Source organism: Dromiciops gliroides, chromosome 4, assembly GCF_019393635.1.
Source record: "Dromiciops gliroides isolate mDroGli1 chromosome 4, mDroGli1.pri, whole genome shotgun sequence".
Lineage (NCBI taxonomy): Eukaryota > Metazoa > Chordata > Mammalia > Microbiotheria > Microbiotheriidae > Dromiciops > Dromiciops gliroides.
Genome location: NC_057864.1, coordinates 235,032,768 through 235,056,763, shown reverse-complemented (window position 1 = coordinate 235,056,763; position 23,996 = coordinate 235,032,768). Strand labels below are relative to the sequence as shown.

The window sequence follows — 23,996 nt, the reverse complement described above, 5'->3', positions numbered from 1 at the left end:
CACAGTTGAGGCTCCATGGAGGAAGTAGGGGAAGGCTGGCCAGGGATGAACCAAAGGAAGGGAAGATCAGAGCACAATTGTTATCCACCAGGAATTTCTGTACCCTGAAGAAAAAGACTTTTGGGGAAAGGGGATGTGGATTCCAGATGAAGAGGAGAAAAAGGACAGCTGGGTTCTATATACATTAAAAATACTACTAGGGGGCAGCTAGGTAGTGCAGTGGATAAAGCACTGTACCTGAGTTCAAATCCAGCTTCAGACATTTGACACTTACTAGCTGTGGGACCCTGGGCAAGTCACTTAACCCCCATTGCCTGGAAAAAAAAAAAAAGAGTTCCCCATAATAGTGAAATCACAGATCTAATTCTCATCCCCCTAAGAAAAGCACAGAAAGGGATTCAAAGAAAGAAAAGAGGGAGGAAGGGGAGCAGGGGAGAGGCAATTTCTGGTGTGCCAAGCCTTCCACAAAATGCCTCTGCTTCTTTGCCTCCATGCCTTCCTCAGGCTATCCAGTGGCTCAGATTCATTTCCTTTCTGGTCAATCAACAAACATTTATTATGTGCCAGGAACCATGAAATGTGCCAGTGATTAAAAAATGAAAATGAAACTGTCTCTCTACTTGTCATGTACATTCTGTTGGAAGAGACAGCATGTACATATGTAAGCATACATGAATTAGTAGTAAGCACAAGGGAATGTTTAGCAGGAGGTGCTACAGAATCAGGGAAGGCTTCATGGAGAAGTTGGCACAAGCTGATTTTTGAAAGAAATCAAGGTAATTCTAAGGTGGGGATGAGAGAGGGTCCTCACTCCAGGAAGATAGCCAGTGCAAAGGCCTGTACAGAGATGGCAGGTGGACTGTTATGTGGGAGAAACAGAAAGAAGGCTAGTTTGGCCAGTTTACAGAGTATGGGAAGGGGAGTAATATACAGGGCTGGAATGGTGTATTGAAACTAGATTGTGAAGGGCTTTTAAAACCAAATAGAGGAATTGATATTTGATCTTAATGACAATAGGGAGCCAGTGGAGTTTGTTAAGTAGAGGAATAACATTTTGTACTGGTGTGAAGGATGGATTATTTTCTTCCCTCTGTCTCAACACCAAAATTTACCTCCTTTGGGGAGGTTGGTTTTTTTCCCTTTCATGCCATTTTTTTTTCTTGTCCGTCTTTATTTTTTTCTCTTTTCCTCCCTTTATTTTTCTTCTTTGTAGAGTACACCCAGTACCTAATGTAGTCCCTAGCACGTGGTAGGTGCTTAATAAATATTTGTTGATTGGTTGTTAAATTTTTACTCATTTCCTGAAAGCTGGATGAAATTCCTGCTTTTTAAATTCTTTGATCTCGTCCTCTGCTTAGGTTTAGTTATAATTTATTTATTTATAATTTGGCTTTAGCCAAATTGCAGGGGAAATGATTCACTATCTCTTCCCCCCCCTACAAAATAAAAATGACCAAACAAAAGCATTATTTTTGCAAATAGTCAGGTCTAATATGCTAAGTCAAGGTTCCTAAATGTAAAGCTCCATCCTTGCAGCGATCTCGTTGTTAGAATGCCCTTTTGGCAGTCGTTGCTCTTGGCATTTCCTAAATGAGAGGAAACTGGTCAGTTGGCTCTCTGGTTGTGAACTATAGTACTATTATTTTAAACCAATACTGGTGCATTGAAGCATATTTTTTCTCTTTATTTTTCTTGCTTTTTTTTTTTGAAGTGTGGCTAATGGGGACTTTTTCTTTGTATAATGGATATTGATTTTCTTGCCTTTTTTTTTTTTTTTTTTTTTAGTGAGGCAATTGGGGTTAAGTGACTTGCCCAGGGTCACACAGCTAGTAAGTGTTAAGTGTCTGAGGCTGGATTTGAACTCAGGTACTCCTGACTCCAGGGCCAGTGCTCTATCCACTGCGCCACCTAGCTGCCCCACGATTTTCTTGCCTTCTCAGTGGGTGGGGGAAGGGCAAAGGGAAGGGGAGAATTTGGAACTGAAAATTTAAAAACAAGCAAATCAATACAATAATTGCTTGTTCAGAAGAGTTTGGTTTGTCATTTGTTTGCCAGTTACTCTGGCCTTAATGCAGTAGTTTCTTTTTTATTGACCCAAAATAAAATAAGGTAAAATAGAATTTTCAAACAACAATAATGAATGTCACCTGTGAACATACCTAAACTATTCAAAACCTGTTTGTATTTTTAGTCTGCCTATATTGCCTTATATGGGATTTTCATAAATTAACTCTATTTTGTAAAATAGTAGTCTTTTGACTCATGATGGAAAATGCTCTCCACATCCAGAAAAAAGAACTGTGGAATCTGAATGCAGATTGAACCATACTATTTTTATTCTTCTTTGTTTTTCCTTTTTTAAGGCTTTCCCCTTTTGTTCTGACTCTTTTTTCACAATATGACTAATGCAGAAAAATATTTAATGTGATTGTACATATATAAACTATATCAGATTGCTTGCTGTCTTGGGGAAGGGGGAGGGAAGATTTGAAACTCAAAATCTTATAAAAACAAATGTTGAAAACCATCTTTACATGTCACAGGGAAAAAAATAAAATACTATTAAGATAAAAACAATAGTAGTCCTTTTACATTTGACTTAAAACTTCATCTGTCCAGCACCAAGCACTATTTCTGGTATTCTGGGATTTAACAGAAAGCTCTATGTTCATCCTCTATGGACTTGTTTCATATTTTGATTTCCTTCTTAGTCATCATTTTTCTAGATAAAGAGCCTAATTTTAGTCCATACTCTTTAAGGTGATTCATTTCCCCCATAGATCATTAGTTGGTTCTCCTGTGGTTCTTTTCCATCTCTTCTGATTGTGGATACTTCAGAGCTCCTTCAGGGCAGGAGCGGTTTTCATTTTTGTCAGGCACAGTGCCTGGCATATAGCTGGTGCTTGATAAAGTGTCTGTTGAATTGATATTTAGACACACTAGGCTTTTTATTTAAGTGTCAGGGAGATTTTCATTTGGGTCTCGTATGTTATACCCCATTAAAAACCTTTGAATTGGTTCTCAGCCAGCATAGTGACTGAGAAACTCTTTGTCTTCCATTTCTCCATTTTTATCTTCTTTTCATTCCTTTGAACCTCTCCCTATTCCCCACTTTTGTCATCTCCAGTCTCAAAGGAGCTTATGTTCTAAGTGGGGAGGTGGGAGACATAGAACATAGAATCATAAAAGGACCTCAGAGGTCATCTAGTCAAATCCCAGCAATAAGGATCGCACTAAAAAAAGAAAAGGAAAATAAAAGAAGCAGATCATATACTGCTCACAGCTATGGGCAGGAGATGTATTCTTTTTTAAAATTCAATTTTATTTTTATTTTCAGTTTCAAGTTCCCTCGCTCCCTCCCTCCAACTCCTCCCCCAGCCATTGAGAAGGCAAGAAATGGTATAACAATTAAACATATGAAGTCATGTAAAACATATTTCCATATTAGTCATGTTTCAGAAAAGAAATACAAGAAAAAGAAAGGGGAGGGGCAGCTAGGTGGCTCAGCAGATAGAGCACCAGCCCTGGATTCTGGAAGACCTGAGTTCAAATTTGACTTCACACACTTGATACTAGTTGTGTGACCTTGGGCAAGTCATTTAACCCTCATTGCCCCACCAAAAAAGAAGAGAAGAGAAAATGTTTCAATGAGCACTCGAGTCCATTAGTTCTCTATCTAGAGGTAGATAATATTTTTCATCATGAGTCCTTTAAAATTGTGGTAGATCATTGTATTGATTAAAATTACTGATGTGGGGATGGATTTAATTGATCAATTAAGGCATCCCAAACAATTACAAGACCCAGTTTCCCAAGTTTTATTTTTAGACTGTGATGACCACAGGAGAGAAGTGTCTCAGTTTGGGAGATGGAAAATGGTTATATTTATAGTGAGAAAAGTAGGCTATGTGATGTTTAAAATCTATGTTGTGGTCACATTAAATTATAAGCTTCAGCACCAGTCTTTGGGCATTAAACATTTATTAAAGCATACAGGTATTAATATGGAGTTCAGAAAGTTAAGAAAAGGCTTATCTCCAATAGAGTTCTAGCCTGGTTGGGTTCTTCCTCAAGTCCTCCTCCACAAGCCTGCTTTAATCAGGAACTCTTTAGCAAACTGATTGTGGAAGCTTGTTATAGGTCTGGAACAGAGGCGGGCCTTACACACTGCTTCAAGCTGATTGGTTGGCTTCCTCCAAATCCATTTAGGGCTAGCAAGGTGTGATTACAATCTAGTTAACTTTGAAGTAGGCTAATCAGCAGTCAATCATTCTCACTTGATTCAATCAGTTTAGATTAATCTCCAGGTGGGTCTTTGAGTATCTGCTAAATCCCATTATTTCATCACAGCTATCTCCTTATTATCTTAATCTCCTCCTTAAGGAGGTATGTGGGAGGGTTTATCCTAATTTGGACTTCCTGGGGTCCTAAGACATCCTCCAAGGCAGGTACCTTTTTCCCTAGGGGTCTGTTTTTGGGGTTTACAGGTCATAAGGATACATTTAGTCTTCTGCTCATGTTCATAAAGATATGCTTAGACTTGTCAGACCCCAAGGCCATCTCTGTTTATGGTATCTCTTTCCTTTAAGATCTGGTTTCTAGGCGTCCTGGCATCTAGGAATATTAGTGGGTATATTGCAGCTGAGGTCTCTTATTGGAAGGTGCTGGTGACACAACTAGTTTTTGGCCTGAATCTTGTAAAACCAGGTGCCTTTAAGGGAGAATTTTACTACAACCAAATCAATTTTAAGGAGTCAGCAAACAATAAGACGAGTTGGTTCTTGTAATTTCTGCATTTTGGGGTAAATTTTTAACTGTAATATACTATACTGTGTAGAATTTTATTTGTAAAATCATGCCTGCTCTATTCTCTTGACTTTATTCAGATTGTTCTTGAAATGTGGAGATTATTCTCATTAAACAAAAAGTAAGAAGAATAATGATAATAAAAATGATAATGATAATCCTGGCCCAGAAAACAAGGCCAGAGACCAAGGTCACAAAAGTCATAGTATCATGGATTAGAGTTGAAAGGCTCCTTAGAGGCCATTAGGTCTCCCATTCTAATTTTACAGATGAGGAAACTGAGGTCCAGAGTGACTTGCCTAGAATCACATAGGTAATAAATGTCTGAGGCAGGATTTGAACTCTAGTCTTCCTGACTCTCAGTCCATCTTTCTCTCCATTGTTATTCTTAGCTACTCTGAGTCCAGCTGCATTTTTCTTTCTACTGTGCAATACTGCTTCCTACATATACATTTAAAAATACCGAGATCAGTTCCTGGGGGGGTGGGGTAGTGGTAATGGCTACGGAAGGAGGTGAGGATGGAAGAGGAGTGAGGTCTGGTAACTGCCACGTCACCAATGACCATGATGAGCAGCCACCAGGACTTTTCCTTCTGGTCCTGGAAGCTAAGAGCAGCCAAGACACATCATGAAATCAGCCCAATGTGGAGAAATTGGCTGCCATCTCTTTTTTTTTTTTCCTGAGTTAAGCCATCTCTTCTTGAAATGACATTTGAAACAACGTTTAAAGAATCCAACATGTTTCTGGCTTTGGAATTGAATTCAGTGTGATTGATACTTTAGAATGTGTAAACCTCTGCCAAGGAGTGCTGAAGAGTGGCAAGGGAGTAGGACTGAGGGTGAACACTCCAAAGAGATGATTAAACCATGTGATTGGCCCTATCCAACAGGTTACAAAGGAACATTGCTGGGTGAAGCACTTAAGTTAAAGGTTGTGCCTACGACAGATCATATAAACACAGAAATTGAAAGCCAGGGAACATTAATTTTTTTTCTTATCCTTCTTTTATTTTTATTTTGTTAAACATATCTCCATTACTTTTTTTTTTGGTAGGGCAGTGAGGGTTAAGTGACTTGCCTAGGGTTGCACAGATAGTAAGTGTCAAGTGTCTGAGGCTGGATTTGAACTCAGGTCCTCCTGAATCCAGGGCCAGTGCTTTATCCACTGAGCCACCTAGCTGCCCCTTCCATTACATTTTTTTATTTTTTTATTTTTTTTAGTGAGGCAATTGGGGTTAAGTGACTTGCCAGGGTCACACAGCTAGTAAGTGTCAAGTGTCTGAGGCTGGATTTAAACTCAGGTACTCCTGAATCTAGGGCCGGTGCTTTATCCACTGCACCACCTAGCTGCCCCCTTTATTTTCATAAAAGTATTTTATTTTCCAGTTACATGTAGAGATAGTTTTTAACATTTGTTTGTTTTTGTTTTTGTTTTTTGGGGGGGCAATGAGGGTTAAGTGACTTGCCCAGGGTCACACAGCTAGTAAGTGTCAAGTGTCTGAAGCTGGACTTGAACTCAGGTACTCCTGAATTCAGGGCCGGTGCTTTATCCACTGCGCTACCTAGCTGCCCCATAACATTTGTTTTTATAAGATTTCTAGTTTCAAATTTTTCTCCCTCCCTCCCCCCTCCCCAAGACAACAAGCAATCTGATATAGGTTATATAGAATGTTAAATTTTTTGAAGAAGTTCTGTAGTTTGAGGGTGAACTTTATGATCCTGGAGTTTCTAGCTTAAATGTGAAACTTAGGGTTATACCTTCCAGCTTTTTCCTTCTAGTGAAATTTTTCTTAAGAATTGACGGCAGGGGGGGGGGGGCTGCTAGGTGGCGCAGTGGATAAAGCACCAGCCCTGAATTCAGGAGTACCTGAGTTCAAGTCCAGCTTCAGACACTTGACACTTAACTAGCTGTGTGACCCTGGGCAAGTCACTTGACCCCCATTGCCCTGCAAAAAAAAAAAAAGAATTGATGGTATATGGGCAGCTAGTGTGACCCTGGGCAAGTCACTTAACCCTCATTGTCACCCCCCCCCCCAAAAAAAAAGAATTGACAGTGTTGCTCATCAGGATGAATGACACTTGTGTCATGCTCTTCCATGGGGCTGACAAAGCTTATATTTTAAGAGAATACACTTCAAGGGAGAGCAAAGTAGCAAATTTAATGCATATTCCACTTGCCCTCTTTACAGAGCCTAATGAAATACCTACCACAATACCTACCTATAAGCCAGGCAATGTGAGAAGCTGGAGTTTCCAGAAAAAATTAATATTAGCCTTGTAACTACACAGAAAAATACATGCATAGAATCTTTTTTTTGGGGGGGGGAGGACAATGAGGGTTAAGTGACTTGTGTCCAGGGTCACACAGCTAGTAAGTGCCAAGTATCTGAGGTCGGATTTGAACTCAGGTCCTCCTGGTTTTGTTTTTTGTTTTGTTTTTAGTGAGGCAATTGGGGTTAAGTGACTTGCCCAGGGTCACACAGCTAGTAAGTGTTAAGTGTCTGAGTTCAGATTTGAACTCAGGTCCTCCTGAATCCAGGACTGGTGCTCTATCCACTCCGCCACCTAGCTGCCCCTGCATAGAATCTTTTTTTTTTTTTTTTGGTAAGGCAGTTGGGGTTAAGTGACTTGCCCAGGGTCACACTAGCTGCCCCCCCTGCATAGAATCTTTTTTTTGTTTGTTTTTGTTTTTGCGGGGCAGTGGGGGTTAAGTGACTTGCCCAGGGTCACACAGCTAGTAAGTGTCAAGTGTCTGAGGCCGGATTTGAACCCAGGTACTCCTGAATCCAGGGCCTGTGCTTTATCCACTGTGCCACCTAGCCGCCCCCTGCATAGAATCTTAATAATAAAATGGTATACAATATCAGCTCTCTGTGGAACCCTCACTGGAGATGACTATTTTGGGTTGGGAAAAGGGACGAGGGGAGGGTTGTCTAATAGACAATGAGCTGCCTTTCCTTGTATACAGATTTTCTATAGCCTTAAAGGAAAGAAAATGAAAACTTGATTTAAACAGGTATACAACCTGCTATTCATACTACCCGTCCATATCTATCCATATCCTTGTTCTTGTTATAGAATGTGACCTCAGCAATAGATATTTAAATGTTCTAAAGAACAATCAGAGGCTTTGGGCATGTAATTATCACAAATATTGTTTTGCATGAAGAGATCAATTAAATGAACCAAATCTAGTAGTACCTTTATGACTTTTGTAGGATTCCTGGAAAATGGAAGATAGCTTTTTAAAAAATACGGCCTTTTAAGCATTTTGTGGGTTTTTGTACTTGTTTACATAGTTTACATAGTATAGCATTGAGTAAGGGATTGATTGAAGCAAATGTGGTTTTTACTTTTTTTAAAAAGAAAAAATAATTTTTTGTTTTAGTTAGGAGTTATTTTCACCCTTACCTTTCCTTGAAGGACAGATCCCTAATCTTAGTAACATTTTAAAAAATAATATGCAGCTTTTCTGCTTTCACCCTTTGGGAAGTCTTTGGAGGTAGTAGAGTGTTAAGTTTATCTGTGAAGATCTTCATTGAAAGAATTTAGCAAAGGGTGGAAGTCCTACCTAAGAAATTGTAGTTAAATCTGAAAAACCTGTACTCTCAAGATGTTTATTGTTTCACAGAATGGTGTTATTGTATATAATAAATAATATATAATCTAATTTTATTACAAAATATATGGTGTTACATAATAGATAGTATTATATAGTATATTAATATAGCCATATAAAATAGGGCTACCCAGAAAGTGAACCTTACTAGGCAAGTTTAATCATGAACTGTTAAGAAAATCATCTACTTTTTACTGTATCACCTCAAGTCAGATATATGAAAGCAGAATTTAATTTGCTGTTAGTAATTATGCATTACATATTTACTGGATAGCCATCTATTCCTGTATTAAAGTGTATGCTTTCTCTTTATGCAGAAAAGTGTATATACAGTATGTGACTACCCAAATAAAAATCTATTTTTGTTGGGTTTTGCTTTGAATGGGAAAGTCTCCTTATCCAAACAAGTTACAAAATATTAAACTATAACAACTGAAAAGGATCATATATCAGTTGGGATGTCCAACCTGTATCATCCCCTCCTTCCTTTTTTCCTTTGTGGATGTATTGGTGTCAGGTCCAGTCCTTTATGGTCCTACTTTGAGTATCTAATGAAAGATATTGTAGGAAATAAAAATAATGGATTACATTTTGGGGAGGGCCCAGTTGGAAGGGTATGTTTCTGAATACTTCATGACCAATCCACCATGATGTTACTATATAAAATATGTGTAAGACAACTTGCTGTCCATTGTGATATAATATATAATTTTGTATTATTTGTTCCAAATATCCTCATTTTTGTTTTGTAAGTGAAGGAATTTATGGCCTTAAAAAAAAGCAAATACGAAATATGTTATGTAGAGATCAGTCTTACAGACTTATGAATCATCTTACAGGAGATGAATTCCTTTTGTATTTTTCATGTTTCCAAATAAATGTTGTCATAAGTTTTGTAAGGTATCACTTTGATAATTTGATTGGTATAGCATTAAAGTATAAATTAACTTTGGTAGTATTGTCATTTTTATTATATTGGCAAAACCCAGCCATGATCACTGAATATTTGTTCAGCTACTTTACTTGTTTGTTTTTGTTTTTTAATTTCTTTTAGGATCTCTTTGTAATTGAATCTATACAAGTATTTTGCGTGCTTTGGTAGATTGTCTCCAAATATTTTATACATTTTGTAGTTACTTGGAATGCACTCCCCCCCCCCTTTTTTTTTTTAAGTGAGGCAATTGGGGTTAAGTGACTTGCCCAGGGTCACACAGTTAGTAAGTGAGTGTTAAGTGTCTGAGGCCAGATTTGAACTCAGGTACTCCTGACTCCAGGGCCAGTGCTGTATCCACTGCGCCACCTGGCTGCCCCCTCTAGTGCATTCTCAATGCTTCTCTGCCAGGCTGGCTAGTGGCAACATCAGGCCTGGAATCTTGACTCCAAGGTCTCCATGATTCTATTCAAGGATCATTGGGTATTCCACCACTTGCCCCCTGGCCCCCACATCCAAAACTGAGGACAGATGAAATAGAACAAGACAAACATATCTAGTGCATTTCTCGGGTCACAGGGTACCAAAGGGAGAGTGGAGAAAGGTAGCCTTCCCCATCACTGGTTCAGTTTAACTTTTACCCTATTTGGAAGCAAAGTAGGAAAAGAGTGAACTGGATAAAGAAAGCTTTTTGGTCCTTTACTTCCTTGTTTCCTTCCCTTTACCTTTGGTACTCCCTACTTTCTGTCAGCTCTATTCATTCTGACCCTAGGCCTTGTCATCTTCTGTCAAGTTGTTGTTCAGTCACGTCCAACTCATTGTTACCACATTTGGGTTTTCTTGGCAAAGCTACTAGAGTGGTTTGCCATTTCCTTCTCCAGCTGATTTTACAGATGAGGAAACTGAGACCATCAGGGTTAACCGACTTGCCCAGGGTCACATAGCTAGTGAGTGTCTGAGGCTATATTTGAACTCAGGTCCTCCTAATTCCAGGCCCTGCACTCTTACCAGGTGAACCGTGTAGCTTCCCCCTTCTGTCAAGTAAACCAACCTAGTTCCTCAGTCTTATTTTAAGGCCCTAGTTGGAGGGCAGGGGAGTGGGTGGGTGGAAGCATTTTGGGATGGGTATAACTTTGTGGTAATCTTAAATGTTTTGGGAGGAGGAATCCCTGACCCCCTTTCTTCACAGTTTTGTCTCCGTGCAGGAGCTTAAGTCCCATCAGCACCTCCCATGCTGTAGCCATCTGGCTTGGAGCAGTACTGAATACCAAGCTTGGGCTAATGAAGCTGGACTGGGTACGGATCCCCTGCCAAGGGAGAGGCTGCTATTACTAGGGATACTGACCGACCTGCCAGGGGATTTGGACCCAGAGTGCAGAGATGGGAGCCTCTACGTGAAGGACAACAGTGGGACATTGGGCTGTGAGGTGAGCTGGGCCTCTGGTAGGAAGCCAGACTAAGCCTTAATCCATAAGGATTTTGGATGGGGGGGGGCGGTATTTGGGTCTCTGGTGGGAGGGAGAAATGCCTGGGTCCCACTTGACTTTTTATTTTGCTTTGACTTTCCTAGCTCTTGGACCTTGACCTTTCATGGCTAGGCCACCTCTTCCTTTTCCCTAGTTGGAGTTATATCCCCCCTGCCTGGCAATGGAGCTCTTTGGGGAGCGGGCATTTGGAGCTTTGGTGCCCCCCAGTGCCTGTGTTGCCTCTGATCCTCAACCGTGGCCCTGAAACCCCCATAAGAGTTCTCTACCCAGAAATCGCATCCCACCTGCTCCAGCACAGGTAGTTCTTCCCCACTTAGCAGAGGAACCATCATGTTTGGGAGCAGGAGACTACAACAAAAAGGGAGGGAAGGATGAAGTCTACACCTCTGAAAGGTGTGGGGCTGGGGAAGAAGTTAAAATACACTATTCTCAGGGACGACAGAGTAAAAGTACTATTAAGGTTAAGATCATGTACCTTAAAGGGTATCAGGGAGAATGGTCTGGGAAATGTAGCCACTTAGGAAATAAGGATGGTATCCTGTAACAGGGGCTGAGGTAGAGACTGTTCTACTGAAGGAAAGGGTGCGGGCAATAAAATTATGACTCCCTTCTCTACAGGATTCCTTTTCCTCTCTCCCTCTCCTCCTTCCTCTTTCAGAAGCAAGTTTCAAAGGCAAAAGCTACACCTGGCAGGACAACTGGTAAGATTAAGTACACTGTTAAAGAGCCATGGAAAGACCTACTTCATCTTGTCACTGGGAGACCCTTCTTCGGCCACCACTACCGTGCCCATCATTGTGCAGGTATAGGAAGATGCTAAAATGAATGGGGAAGAATGAAAAGAATAGATTGTTAGAGATCAGATCCAGAGGATCTCATTGGGTTTAGAACTAGAAGGTTTAGAACACTGTCTTGACACTAGAGCTTATCTAGTCCAACCCCTTCATTTTATAAGTTAGGAAACTGAGACCCAGAGAGATTAAATAACTTGCTTAGTCATGCAGGTAGTAATTGTAACAATTGGCATCTATATAACTTTAAAAGTTGCAAATAACTTCATATACATTACTTCATTTAAGCCTCAAAATGACTTTGTAGTAAGTAGCAGAGATATAATTTGAACTCAGTTCCTCACATGTGATGAATTAGATGCCATTAGTTGGTTCTGACTTCTTTAGTTATGTTCTGGCTGAGAAAGTAGATGGTTAGGATATTAACAGGGTTGGAAAGTGGGGTGGCAGAAACAGTGCGGGATCAGGTTTTTTTGTTGTTGTTATTGTTGTTGTTTTTTGTGGGGCAGTGAGAATTAAATGACTTGCCACAGTTCACACAGCTAGTAAGTGTCAAGTGTCTGGGACCAGATTTGGGGGTCAGTATTTTGATAAGCTCTGGATTCCAATATGACATTCAAACTGGGTGGAGACACTGACACTGGCTGGTCCAGTAAGGATGGGAGAAGAAATTGCTATGACAGGTGGTAAGGTGGTTGTAACTGGAGGGTGGGCACTCTTAGTTCAGGAACTGTTGAAGAGGTGCTTCTGGAAAGGGGAAAACTCCATTGAGAGCTGTCCTTCTGTCCTCCCCTCCCCAGATCCCTGGCCAGTTGGTGTGGCACCACGCTCTGCGGCCCAGCTATTCGTATGTGCTGACAAATCTGCAGGTATCCACGATCCGTGGTTTCCCTCATCGTATCTGGGCAACTGGCCCCTCTTCCCACTTGATGTCCCTGGATCCTGAGCATATACAGGAGTTTAATGTGGAAGAACTTATCTCAGAGGCTGTCCCTAACCCACGCCCTGTACCTAGCAGCTCCCAGCAGCATTGCAACTCCATCAGTAAAGTCAGGATGTTGTCATACAAGGTGAGAAAGGAGCCAGAGGGCTGGAGAGCCAGAAACTTTAGGAGTTCTGGAAGCAAGATGATTGTGTCTCCAGGGGGAATGGGATTTGGAGAAGGATCTGATAGCTGAGTTCCATAGGAAAGCAGAAAGTAGGAGAAATGAGAGAAGTCTAACTAAATTACCTACTCTTTTCAGGGGACAGTTACCAAAGTGTTGAATGGCCCTGCTGGTCTGTATGAGCTAGATGGACAGCTGTGTCTCTGCCTTGCGTATCAGCAGCTCCCTAATAATGGGCGGGCAATCAGGCCAGGAGTCCAGCTAGAGGTAGGTGTGTGTCTGTTTGTGTGTATTTGGTGGGGAGTAACAATGCTGTAAAGAGGGACGTTTCTCAGGGCTACCTGGTCATTCTGGGCTTAACAGCTTTCTTGACCTTGAAGGGCTAGCTTTGTTTTATCTCTTACTTTTTTAAAATCATTAACAAGTCTATTTATTTATTTATCTTTTAAAAGAAAAAATTTTTTGAATTTTTTAAAAACATATTTCCACATTAGTCATGTTGTAAGAGAAGAATCAGAACAAAGGGAAAAAAACACAAGAAAGAATAAACAGCAACAAAAAAGCAACAACAAAAGTGGAAATAGTATGCTTCAATCTGCATTCAGACTTCATAGTTCTTTTTCTGAATGTGGAGAGCATTTTCCACCATAAGTCTTTTGGCATTGTCTTGGATCATTGTATTGCTGAGAAGAGTTAAGTCTATCACAGTTGATCATCACACAGTGTTGTTGATACTGTGTACAATGTTCTCTTGGCTCTGCTCATTTCACTCAGCATAAATTCATGTAAGTCTTTCCAGGTTTTTTTGAAGTCCATCTGCTTATCATTTCTTACAGCACAATAGTATTCTTGTTTCTGTTTTTTTTTTTTTAAACAGGGCAATGAGGGTTAAGTGACTTGCCCATGGTCACACAGCTAGCAAGTGTCTGAGGCCAGATTTGTACTCAGGTCCTCCTGAATCCAGGGCTGGTGCTTTCTCTACTGCACCATCTAGCTGCCCCAGCACAATAGTATTCTATTACATTATATGTCACAATTTGCTTAACTATTCCCCAATTGATGGGAATCCCCTCAATTTCCAATTCTTTGCCACTACAAAAAGAGCTGGCTTTGTTTTCAATGAGATTAGTTCTGAGGTTTCTATTAAGAAGGATGTAGGTTAACTCTCAGAAAGAACTTTGCCAGGAGGGAGGTATCAAATCTGTATATCCAACCTTAATTTCTTTCCTGAACGCCAGTCCACCTTGCTAGCTTCCTGGTAGACATCTCTACCTGGATGTGCCAGGTGACATTTCAAATTCAAGGAATAATAGCTCTTTTTTTGTTTTTTTTTTGCGGGGCAGTGGGGGTTAAGTGACTTGCCCAGGGTCATATAGCTAGTAAGTGTCAAGTGTCTGAGGCTGGATTTGAACTGAGGTCCTCCTGAATCCAGGGCCAGTCCTTTATCCACTACGCCATCTAGCTGCTCCAGAATAATAGCTTTGAAGTAGAAAAATGAAACCTACCTTAATATTGCTAACAGGACTAATAATAATTTAATAATAGTTGAATTTAACTAATAATAATAATAGTTTAAATTATATTACAGGGACCTAGGAATGCTTGGCTCTCCAACCCCAGGTAGCCTCAACCTCCTTATCATAAAAGGAGTTGGGTTGGACTAGATGATCTGAAGTTCAGTGAAGCTTTTTGAAAAATTGGGTAATTGAACAGTTTATTTTTAATCTTTACTGTTCAATCTTTTGTTTACATCAGCTCCATTTCCAGTATCCCTTTTCTTCAGGGCCAAGCTGAGTTATTATAATTATACAGAATTCAGTCTTGGATGTTTGTTGTTCTTTACATTTATTTTTTGTAGTCTTTGTGTATACTGCTTTCCTAGTTCTTACTTCATTTGGCATCTGTTCCTATAAGTCTTCTCATGTTTCCCTACATTATTCATATTTTTTTTTTTTTGCGGGGCAATGAGGGTTAAGTGACTTGCCCAGGGTCACACGGCTGGTAAGTGTTAAGTGTCTGAGGCCAGAATTGAACTCAGGTCCTCCTGAATCCAGGGCTGATGCTTTATCTACTGCACCACCTAGCTACCCCTTCATCATTTCTTATGCCACAATAATATTACATTATATTCATGTGCCAGAATATTTTAACTTAACAACTTATAGTGGGGTTTCTTAGGATTATAGGTTTAAGAGAGCAGCTAGATGGTGTGGTGGATAAAGCACTGGCTCTGGATTCAGGAGGATCTGAGTTCAAATCCGACCTCTGACACTTGACACACACTAGCTGTGTGACCCTGGGCAAGTCACTTAACCCTCATTGTCCCGCAAAAAAAGGGAAAAAAAAGAAAAAGAATTACAGATTTAGAGATGGAAGGGACTATAGAGGTTATCTAGTCTCACTCACCTCACTTTACATCCAAAGAAACTTGGCCCAGGTATGTTAAGTGAGTTGTCAGCTGTTACCCAGGTTGTAAGTGATAGAACCCAACTCTAAATTGAACATTCTTTCCACTGTTTGATGATTTTACAGTGGGGTTTGATGGTTAGGTATTAATGATATGATTGTAAAATGACAGTTGGGCTACATGATGTATACTCTTATAGGAGAGACTCTCTGGGAGGTTTAGGATTACATGGCTGTCTTCTTCATATCTTTTCACCAGCTCCAAGATGTTCACTTCTTCCAGTCAGTGGGTGGAACTCCTGTGCTTGCCCCCTGCCTCCGAGGGACTGTCTTGCTTGGGGGCTTTTCTCAGCAGGAATCTCCAAAGCAGTCTGCACGCTTATTCTGTGGGGCTGTCCTGCATCTTCGGCTTTTATTAGAACGTCACTTGGGACTTCCCCTCTACCTGTGGACAGCCAAGGCTCTGGAGGAGATGACTAGCAAGTGAGAGGAAAGATGTGGGGAGGGCTAGAGAGGTAAAGAAAGTTCTCCCTCTTCTTTCACCCCCGTCTCCCTTCCCTTGGGACAAGACAAAGACAGCTTTTACCTGGGACAAGGAGACCTGGATTTTGAAATGGTAGGGATAGCTGGGGGAAGAGGAGGTCAGGGAAAGCCAGGCACTGGAGGGATGAATGTCTGTGACTGCAAGGTCAGGGAATTAATGTTCCTTCTCTGGCCAAGGCTATGTCCTGGTTTGCTGAGGCACCGACAGCTACTACAAAGCTCAGCTTCTGGGACTGCTGGAGTCGGGGAGTTGCTCCTGGCTCCAACACTGGATGCTCTAGCTCCACCTGGGAGATCCATCCGGAATGTATATCAAGAAATCCTACAAGATCCACATCATTGTCCTCTCCAGGAGGTATGAGGGCATAAGGGGTAAGTGGGTAGAAATGCTGCGATCTAAGTCCAGGTGCCTGGTTTCTGTGAGAAGCAGAGTCTTATTTCTGTTCTCCCCAATCCAGTACTCTCTGCTACAGCCTTCGTGCTCCTTCCCAACTTTGGCTGCCCTCAAGCAAGACGGACAGCATAGGGCCTGGGCAGTTTTTGACCCTGTGACTCTGTTACCTCTGCCTGAGGTCACCTACCTACCAAGTTATGTGCTCAATTCCCGTCTAGCCTGGTCCTGGGTCTGCTTATCACCATCTGTTTTCCAACCACCTCCGGTAAGTGTGATTGTTCCCTCATAGGCTCTACCCCCTGCATTTACTCACTGACCATTTGCCTCCTCTTTCCTATTGAGGGGAGAGGCCTTTTATTTTTGGCCAACTGTCTTTTTCTTCCTCAGGTACTCCTCGGGGTCCTGGTGGCTTCATCTCGTCAGGGATGGCTGCAGCTTCAAGACCAAAGTGGCTCCCTACCCTGTCTGCCCTTGCCTAAGCCTTCTCAGGCTTTTATTGACCCCCGACTCCTAGGTACAGGAGCTAAGATAGAACATGCAGGTCGATGTGCTCAGACTTTAGTGTGTTGAGAGGAAATAGCAACTGGGATTTACTAGGAGGAACTGGGAAGGCACAGAGAGTTGGGAGATCTGATTTATCAGCAGTAAAAAGGAATGATGTTCTTCCTGGCCTAAACTGCAACTCCAAGCACGTCATACTACTCAGTAACAAAAAGGGGAAACCATTTTTTCCCAAGGGACTTCTTGGAGTTTAGAGACAAGTGGAGGGTTACTAGAGTAAGAGTTCATTGATTTGGTGATTTTAAGACAGTGTTGGATGTAAAGGAATTAGAATCTGAACATAATAGACTGGGGAAGGACCATATATAGTGGGAGAGTAATAGATACAAATACTGGGAAGGCAAGAGCAGATTTGACATGTTGGTAGAATCTTTATCTGGATATTAGACCTGAGTTCAAATCCAGCCTGAGACACTTATTAGCTGTGTGACTCTGGGCAAGTCACTTAAACTATTTGCCTCAGTTTCCTGATCTGTAAAATGGGGAGAGTAAAGGTACCTAGTTCCCAGGATTGTTGTGAGGATCAAATGAAATAAAAAGTACTGTAAAGTACTTGGCACAGTACCTGGCACATGGTAAGTACTGTATAAATGTTAGCTGCTACCATCATCATCATCATCATCAATCCCCAGGAGGCCTAGAGGGCCTGGGGTCTTTTGGATTTGAATAGCCTCTGTCATGGGAATGGACAGAACCCCATGGAGAGCTGGTGTAGTGGTGCTGAAAACACCAGACTGGGAGGTCATATTTGGTTTCCTCTTATATGTGCAGTACTTAGCTAGCTGTGTATCATCTCTCTGGGGCCCATTTCCTATAAAATGGAGCAATGATAATAGTGTTACCTACCTCACAAATGCCCTTGGATGCCTCAGAGTAGCATAGGGCTAACCTTGACCCTTAGGGCTGCTGGGTGACTCAGTGAATAGTCTTGTGTGGCCTGTTTCTGCTTCTGCAGTGATGGTGGCAGGGTGCTGTAAAAAAGGGGATGAGACTGTTAAGAATTATATAATGTTGGGGTGGCTAGGTGGCGCAGTGGATAAAGCACCAGCCCTGGATTCAGGAGTACCTGAGTTCAAATCTGGCCTCAGACACTTGACAAATACCAGCTGTGTGAGCCTGGGCAAGTCACTTAACCCCATTGCCCCGCCAAAAAAAAAAAAATTATATAATGTTTAGATTATTTATAAACAATTTTTTTCCATTAAAAAATTCTAGGGGGCAGCTGGGTGGCGCAGTGGATAGTGTACCAGCCCTGCAGTCAGGAGGATCTGAGTTCAAATCCGGCCTCAGACACTTAACACCTACTAGCTGTGACCCTGGGCAAGTCACTTAACACCAATTGCCTCACCAAAAAAAAAAATTCTGGGGCGCAGCTAGGTGGCACAGTGGATAAAGTACCGGCCCTGGATTCAGGAGGATCTGAGTTCAAATCTAGCCTCAGACACTTGATACTTATTAGCTGTGTGACCCTGGGCAAGTCACTTAACTCTTATTACCCCACCCCCAAAAAAAGAAAAGAAAAAAAATTCTGAATTTAACAGACATTAACTAAAACAAACAATTCTAGTATATATAATTATATCTTCATATATACAATTATATTATTAATTATATTATATATTAACATATAATATAGCCCTATGTAACATAAATTATACAACCTATTTTACAATAACCTTTTAGCTATATCAATATAACTTCTTAATATAATTTACATACATGTTATCTACATGTGTGGAGATAATGATACCTAGCGGCATGCATATGTGCATGTGTATATTGTGTGCACACATACATGTGGCTAATAGACCAGAAAAAAAGAGATTGTATGTGAAACTGAATCTCTGTGGGGTACAGGAAAGATCAAGTACACAGCCTACAGGCCGCATTGCAGCTGGCAGCATTCCTGAACATAGCCCAGTTGACTTAGAAAAACACATAGTAATATTATCTTTTACTACTGTATTTTTGTATATTTTGTTAAAGATTTCCCAATTCAATTTGAATCTAAAGTCAACATGTGACCTACAGGGACCCTTTTGTACAGTTCAGTGGTCCCTGTTTCTATTTGAGTTTAATATCACTAACACTACAGCTTTTGTTTTTAGTATATAATAAATGACCTTCAAAGCTGTTCTACTTGTATGTGAGGTCATTCTGAGCTTTTCTCTCCTGTGTTTTAAAAACATGTTTCAATGGCCCATTATTGTTAATTTTCTTTTTTTTTGCAACCCTATCTCCTTCCTTGTTTACCCCTGCCCCAATGAGAAAAAAGAAAAATAAAACCTTTATAAGAAATATGTGTAATCAAGCAAAATAAATTGCCACATAGGATGTGGCTGAGAATATATGTCTCATTCTGCAACTTGAGTCCATTACCTCTGATAGGAAGTATGTCAGAATATAAAAATTAATACCAATAAAGCACTCTGCAATGTAAGCTCAGATCTGCCAGAAACAATATGATTTAACATTAATCCATATCCAGACCAATTTTAGCAACTGGAACGGCTGAATCATATCACTCTTGACATTTGTCCTACAAATGGAAACCAAAAGCAAAGGAGCAGTTAAGTGGAAGCTTGGCTTACCAGTCTTCCTTGTGGAGGAAGCAAATAAACTTGGTTTTATTAAGTGTTGAAAGACAACAAGACTTTGAGTTGTCTAGTATTGCCCCTATCATGATGAGCATTACATAAAGACCACCATGAATATAATTGCAGTTAATGTGCCATTTGTTGAAAGGATTTGAAAAGGTAGAGAAACTACAAATAACTAGATAAGTTTTTTTCAAATGAAATTGGCATGCACTATAATCCTTTGGTATTTCAACACAAAAGTGGGCATAGAGAAGCAGGAAAAAAATTATGTTGGAAAAGATGGATGAAGATTAAAAGCAAAAGAAACGGGCAGCTAGGTGGTATAGTGGATAGAGCACTGGCCCTGAGTTCAAATCCAGCCTCAGACACTTAACACTTACTAGCTGTGTGACCCTGGGCAAGTCACTTAACCCCAATTGCCTCACCCCCCCCCAAAAAAAGGCAAAAGAAACACTTCTGTTCAGGATGGCTGCTCAGTTAGGAGGCATCCTGCTTAAATCTACTACTACAGAACAATCCTGAAGTTTGTACCAGACCTAACAAGGATAGAGAAACTACACTAAATAAGAACTTTCACCCAAAATTGTTTAAGAAGTCAGTTAGAAACTCAAGGGTTTTCTAAAAGGACTACATGAATACCTTGAAGAAATGAAATAAGAAATTTTAAAAATTAAATAAAAACTCTGGAGGAAAGAACTGGAAAAAGAATAATTAGTCTAGAAGAGAAAGTGGCGAACCTTATCTAAGAAATAGACTTTTTTAATCATAAAAGTATTTTATTATTTTCTAGTTACATGTAGAGATAGTTTTCAACATTTGTTTTTGTAAGATTTCTAGTTCCAAATTTTTCTCTCTCTCTCCTTTCCCTCCCCCCCCCCAAAGACAGCAAGCAATCTGATATAGGTTATTTATGTACAATTACATTAAACATATTTCTACAGAAATAGACTCCTTAAGAACTAGAATAGACCAAACATCAGTGACTCCATGAGAAAGCAAGAAATTTTAGGACAAATCAAAAGATTGAAAAAATAGAAGAAAATGTCAAAAATTTGATTTTTTTTTAACTGACCTGGTAACCAAGATCTATGAACTCTGTGAAAATCATAATTTAAAAAAAAAATGCCTGGACACTGTATTTCAAAGACTCATAAAAGGAAATTACCCTTATCTATTACAACTAGAGAATGAGGTGAAGATAGAATACTGAGGTCACCTCCAGAAAGGAACCCCAAAAGGAAAAGTCTCAGGAATGTCATAGAAAAATGCAAAACTCCCACATCAAATTAAAAATATTACAAGCATCTATACAAATTAGTTTAAGTACTAAGGATCTTCAGGTCAAGATCACAGAAGACCAGGCAGCTTTTATTTTAAATAAGAGGAGACTTTGGGATTAAATATTCCAAAAAACAAAAGATGTAAGCTTATCCTGAAAAGCTGAGTAGAAATACTATAGGGGGTAAAAGAAATTGACCTTTCATGTCATAGAGGACTTTAAAGCATTTCTGACAAAAAGACTACAACTGGGTAGGAACTTTGAAATATAACTAGAAGAGTCTATAGCAATTGGAGGGTGCTATATGATGCTGTAGTGCCAATATTTTAAGAGACAAATAAGAAGTGTATTTGTCTCCTAAATCTTGTGTGTGTGTGTGCGCGCGCACGAGCACGCAATGGGGGTTAAGTGACTTGCGCAGGGTCACACAGCTAGTAAGTGTCAAGTGTCTAAGGTCAGATTAGAACTCAGGTACTCCTGAATCCAGGGCCAGTGCTTTATCCACTGTGCCACCTAGCTGCCTCTTGTCTCCTAAATCTTAATGTCTTCAGAAGGTACTTGAAGGAGAAAAACATGTCTTAGGAGTGGATTGGTTCTTGCCTAACGGTTTTAAATAGTAGAAAGATAAGGGAAAGTAAAAGGAGGAAAAGACTAGTTTTAAAAAGGAAGAATTGGGTAGAAGAATATGCAAACATGGAGGAAAGAGTGGAAGAAGTGGGGATTAGATGAACCTCTTGAAATGAACAAAAGAGAAACACACAACAATTCTGCCTCAGTTTATTGGGGTAGAAATAAATCAGATTCAATAGGGAAACAACTGGCAATAAGGCAAAAGGAGGGTGCAGTTAAGATAATACTGAAAAGGAATAGTCACAAGCAAAACAAACTTCCTGATCCTGAAATGTGGGAAGGGGAGAAAAGATAAGAACTAGACTCCATGTGGGTGCTTAAGATTTCCTCTTAGATATTTGGGGAATGATTGAACATGTTCTGGTATATGAATGTATATTCATATTCATTCTGGTATATGAATAATGGGATAATTATTTCATCATAAGAAAGTATGAAAGGGGATTTCAGAGAATCCTGAGTAGTATGAATTGACAGTGAAGTGAGCAGAACTGGGAGAACAATTTATACAGGGACAACGTCATCATAAAGACAACTCTAAAAGACTTAAAACTGATCAAGGAAATGAGAAACCATGTCTTCAGAGGGTATGATAAATAAAGCATGTTAGCTGACAAAAGGTGCGGAAAGATTCATTCATCCATTTATCTATCCACACACATAGCTACTTAGTCTGTGGATTTATTTTTTTGTGAGGGAGTTCCCCCCCTTTTTTCTCTTGGGTTTTGCGGGGAGGAGAGTCAAGAGAGGGTTATTAAGCCATAGGGATACCTCAGCAGGGATAAACTTAAATTTTTTTTTTTTTGGTCTGGCAGTGGAGGTTAAGTGACTTGCCCAGGGTCACACAGCTAGTAGTGTCAAGTGTCTGAGGCCGGATTTGAACTCAGGTACTCCTGAATCCAGGGCCAGTGCTTTATCCACTGCACCACCTAGCTACCCCCAATTTTTTTTTAATGTGTAAAAGAGAATGGAAGGAAGCAGAGACAAGCAGGATAGTTTTGAAAGTAATATGTAGAATTTTAAAATGTATTTTTTAAAAAGGAAGCAATATGAAAGGAGAGTCCCAGTTTTATTCAGAATCATTTTTTGGGTGTGTTCTTTTATATGCATATATGCAAATGCTTTTTTTTAGGGATTTGAGTTCAGAATAAGAAAATTGATAAAAGAAGCAAAGAAAGCTAACCTCTTATAGACTACGTAGAAGGCTTATACCTATACCAAATACTAAGAGTAGGCACTGTATATTGCAAGTACCCAATAATATTACCCCCAAAATGTGTTAATGAAGTGTAAATAACTTGATTATTAATGTAAAAGTAATTTCCAGAGCATCAACTTGTTAGAGCAAATATTAAAATATTAAAAATCAGTGATAAATTAGGAAAAATGTTAAAAATGAAAAAAATAAGGTTTTGTTATTAAGAATTCCGAAGTGGGGGGCAGCTAGGTGGTTCATTGGATAAAGCACCGGCCCTGGATTCAGGAATATCTGAGTTCAAATCCGGCCTCAGACACTTGACACTTACTAGCTGTGTGACCCTAGGCAAGTCACTTAACACCCATTGCCCACCAAAAAAAAAAAAAAGATCTTGGTGCAGCTAGGTGGCGCAGTGGATAGAGCACAGGCCCTGGATTCAGGAGGACCTGTGTTCAAATCCAGCCTCAGACACTTTAACACTTACTAGCTGTGTGACCTTGGGCAAGTCATTTAACCCCAAATGCCTCACCAAAAAAAGTTAAAAAAAAAAAACATTCCAAAGTGGCCTATTTAAATAAGCTCTTGATGGCAAAGAGTTGGAAATGTATAAAAGACAGAGTATTGCCATTTCCTAAAGAAATTTAACTGATGTAAATCAGTTTCCACACAAGGAGACTAAAATTGCCTAGGAATTTTGACAGGCAATACTTGCTCTCCTCATTGTATAAAGAGCTGGCCAAAGGCAATACCAGTTTCAAATATAAACTCATTAAAAAAAAATTAAGTTAAAAAAATAGTAGTATCACCTCGTAAAATAGCAAGAAACCTTAAATGAAAAGGCAAGTTGTTAACCCAGAAATAGACACTATAAATTTAGAACTAGAAGGGATCTTGGAGGTCCTTTAGTCCAACTCCCTCCTTTCCGAGATGAAATAAGTTGTCTGTGATCACAGCTACTAAGTGTTAAGTTGTACTTGAATATATCTAGGTTTTCTTGACTCCCATGTCAAGCGCTTGAATACAATGTTACTTCTCAAAAGTTTACTTTAGAATCACTTAAGGATGAATCTGGAGCGTGGACAACAAATAGAAAAGATTTGCAAAGATGTGTATAATAAGTATTTTCTCCATTGGTAACTGTGGAACTATCACATTTGAGCAATTACACGGTTGAATGACAAGTGCAGAGAAAACCATGTGCTTATTATTTCTTTTTTTTCTTTTTCTTTTTTTTGCGGGGCAATGGGGGTTAAGTGACTTGCCCAGGGTCACACAGCTAGTAAGTGTCAAGTGTCTGAGGCCGGATTTGAACTCAGATACTCCTGAATCCAGGGCCGGTGCTTTATCCACTGCCCCACCTAGCTGCCCCATGCTTATTATTTCTTGACCATTAAATTTTTTTCCCATTTATCAGAACAGACTGTTACTTTAAAGGCTTTCCTCCAATTAGGGGCCTCTCTAACATATTGTAAAATCATACAAGATTTCCTTGAAAAATATAATTTGGGAGGGCAGCTAGGTGGTGCAGTGCATAGAGCACTGGCCCTAGAGTCAGGAGGACCTGAGTTCAAATGCAGACTCAGACACTTAACACCTACCAGCTGTGTGACCTTGGGCAAGTCGCTTAACCCCAATTGCCTCACCA

At 40.0% G+C, this 23,996-nt stretch overlaps 1 protein-coding gene across 1 annotated transcript in view; it reads left to right on the top strand.

The window, feature by feature from the left end:
• CTC1 (CST telomere replication complex component 1) overlaps positions 1–23,996 on the top strand; it is a 41,726-nt gene that overhangs the window by 7,380 nt on the left and 10,350 nt on the right. The window contains 9 exon segments of the mRNA XM_044003347.1: positions 10,546–10,783; positions 10,927–11,141; positions 11,502–11,646; positions 12,435–12,704; positions 12,879–13,007; positions 15,406–15,629; positions 15,867–16,044; positions 16,148–16,348; positions 16,471–16,597. Of these exon segments, the coding sequence (XP_043859282.1) occupies positions 10,546–10,783; positions 10,927–11,141; positions 11,502–11,646; positions 12,435–12,704; positions 12,879–13,007; positions 15,406–15,629; positions 15,867–16,044; positions 16,148–16,348; positions 16,471–16,597 (1,727 nt within the window).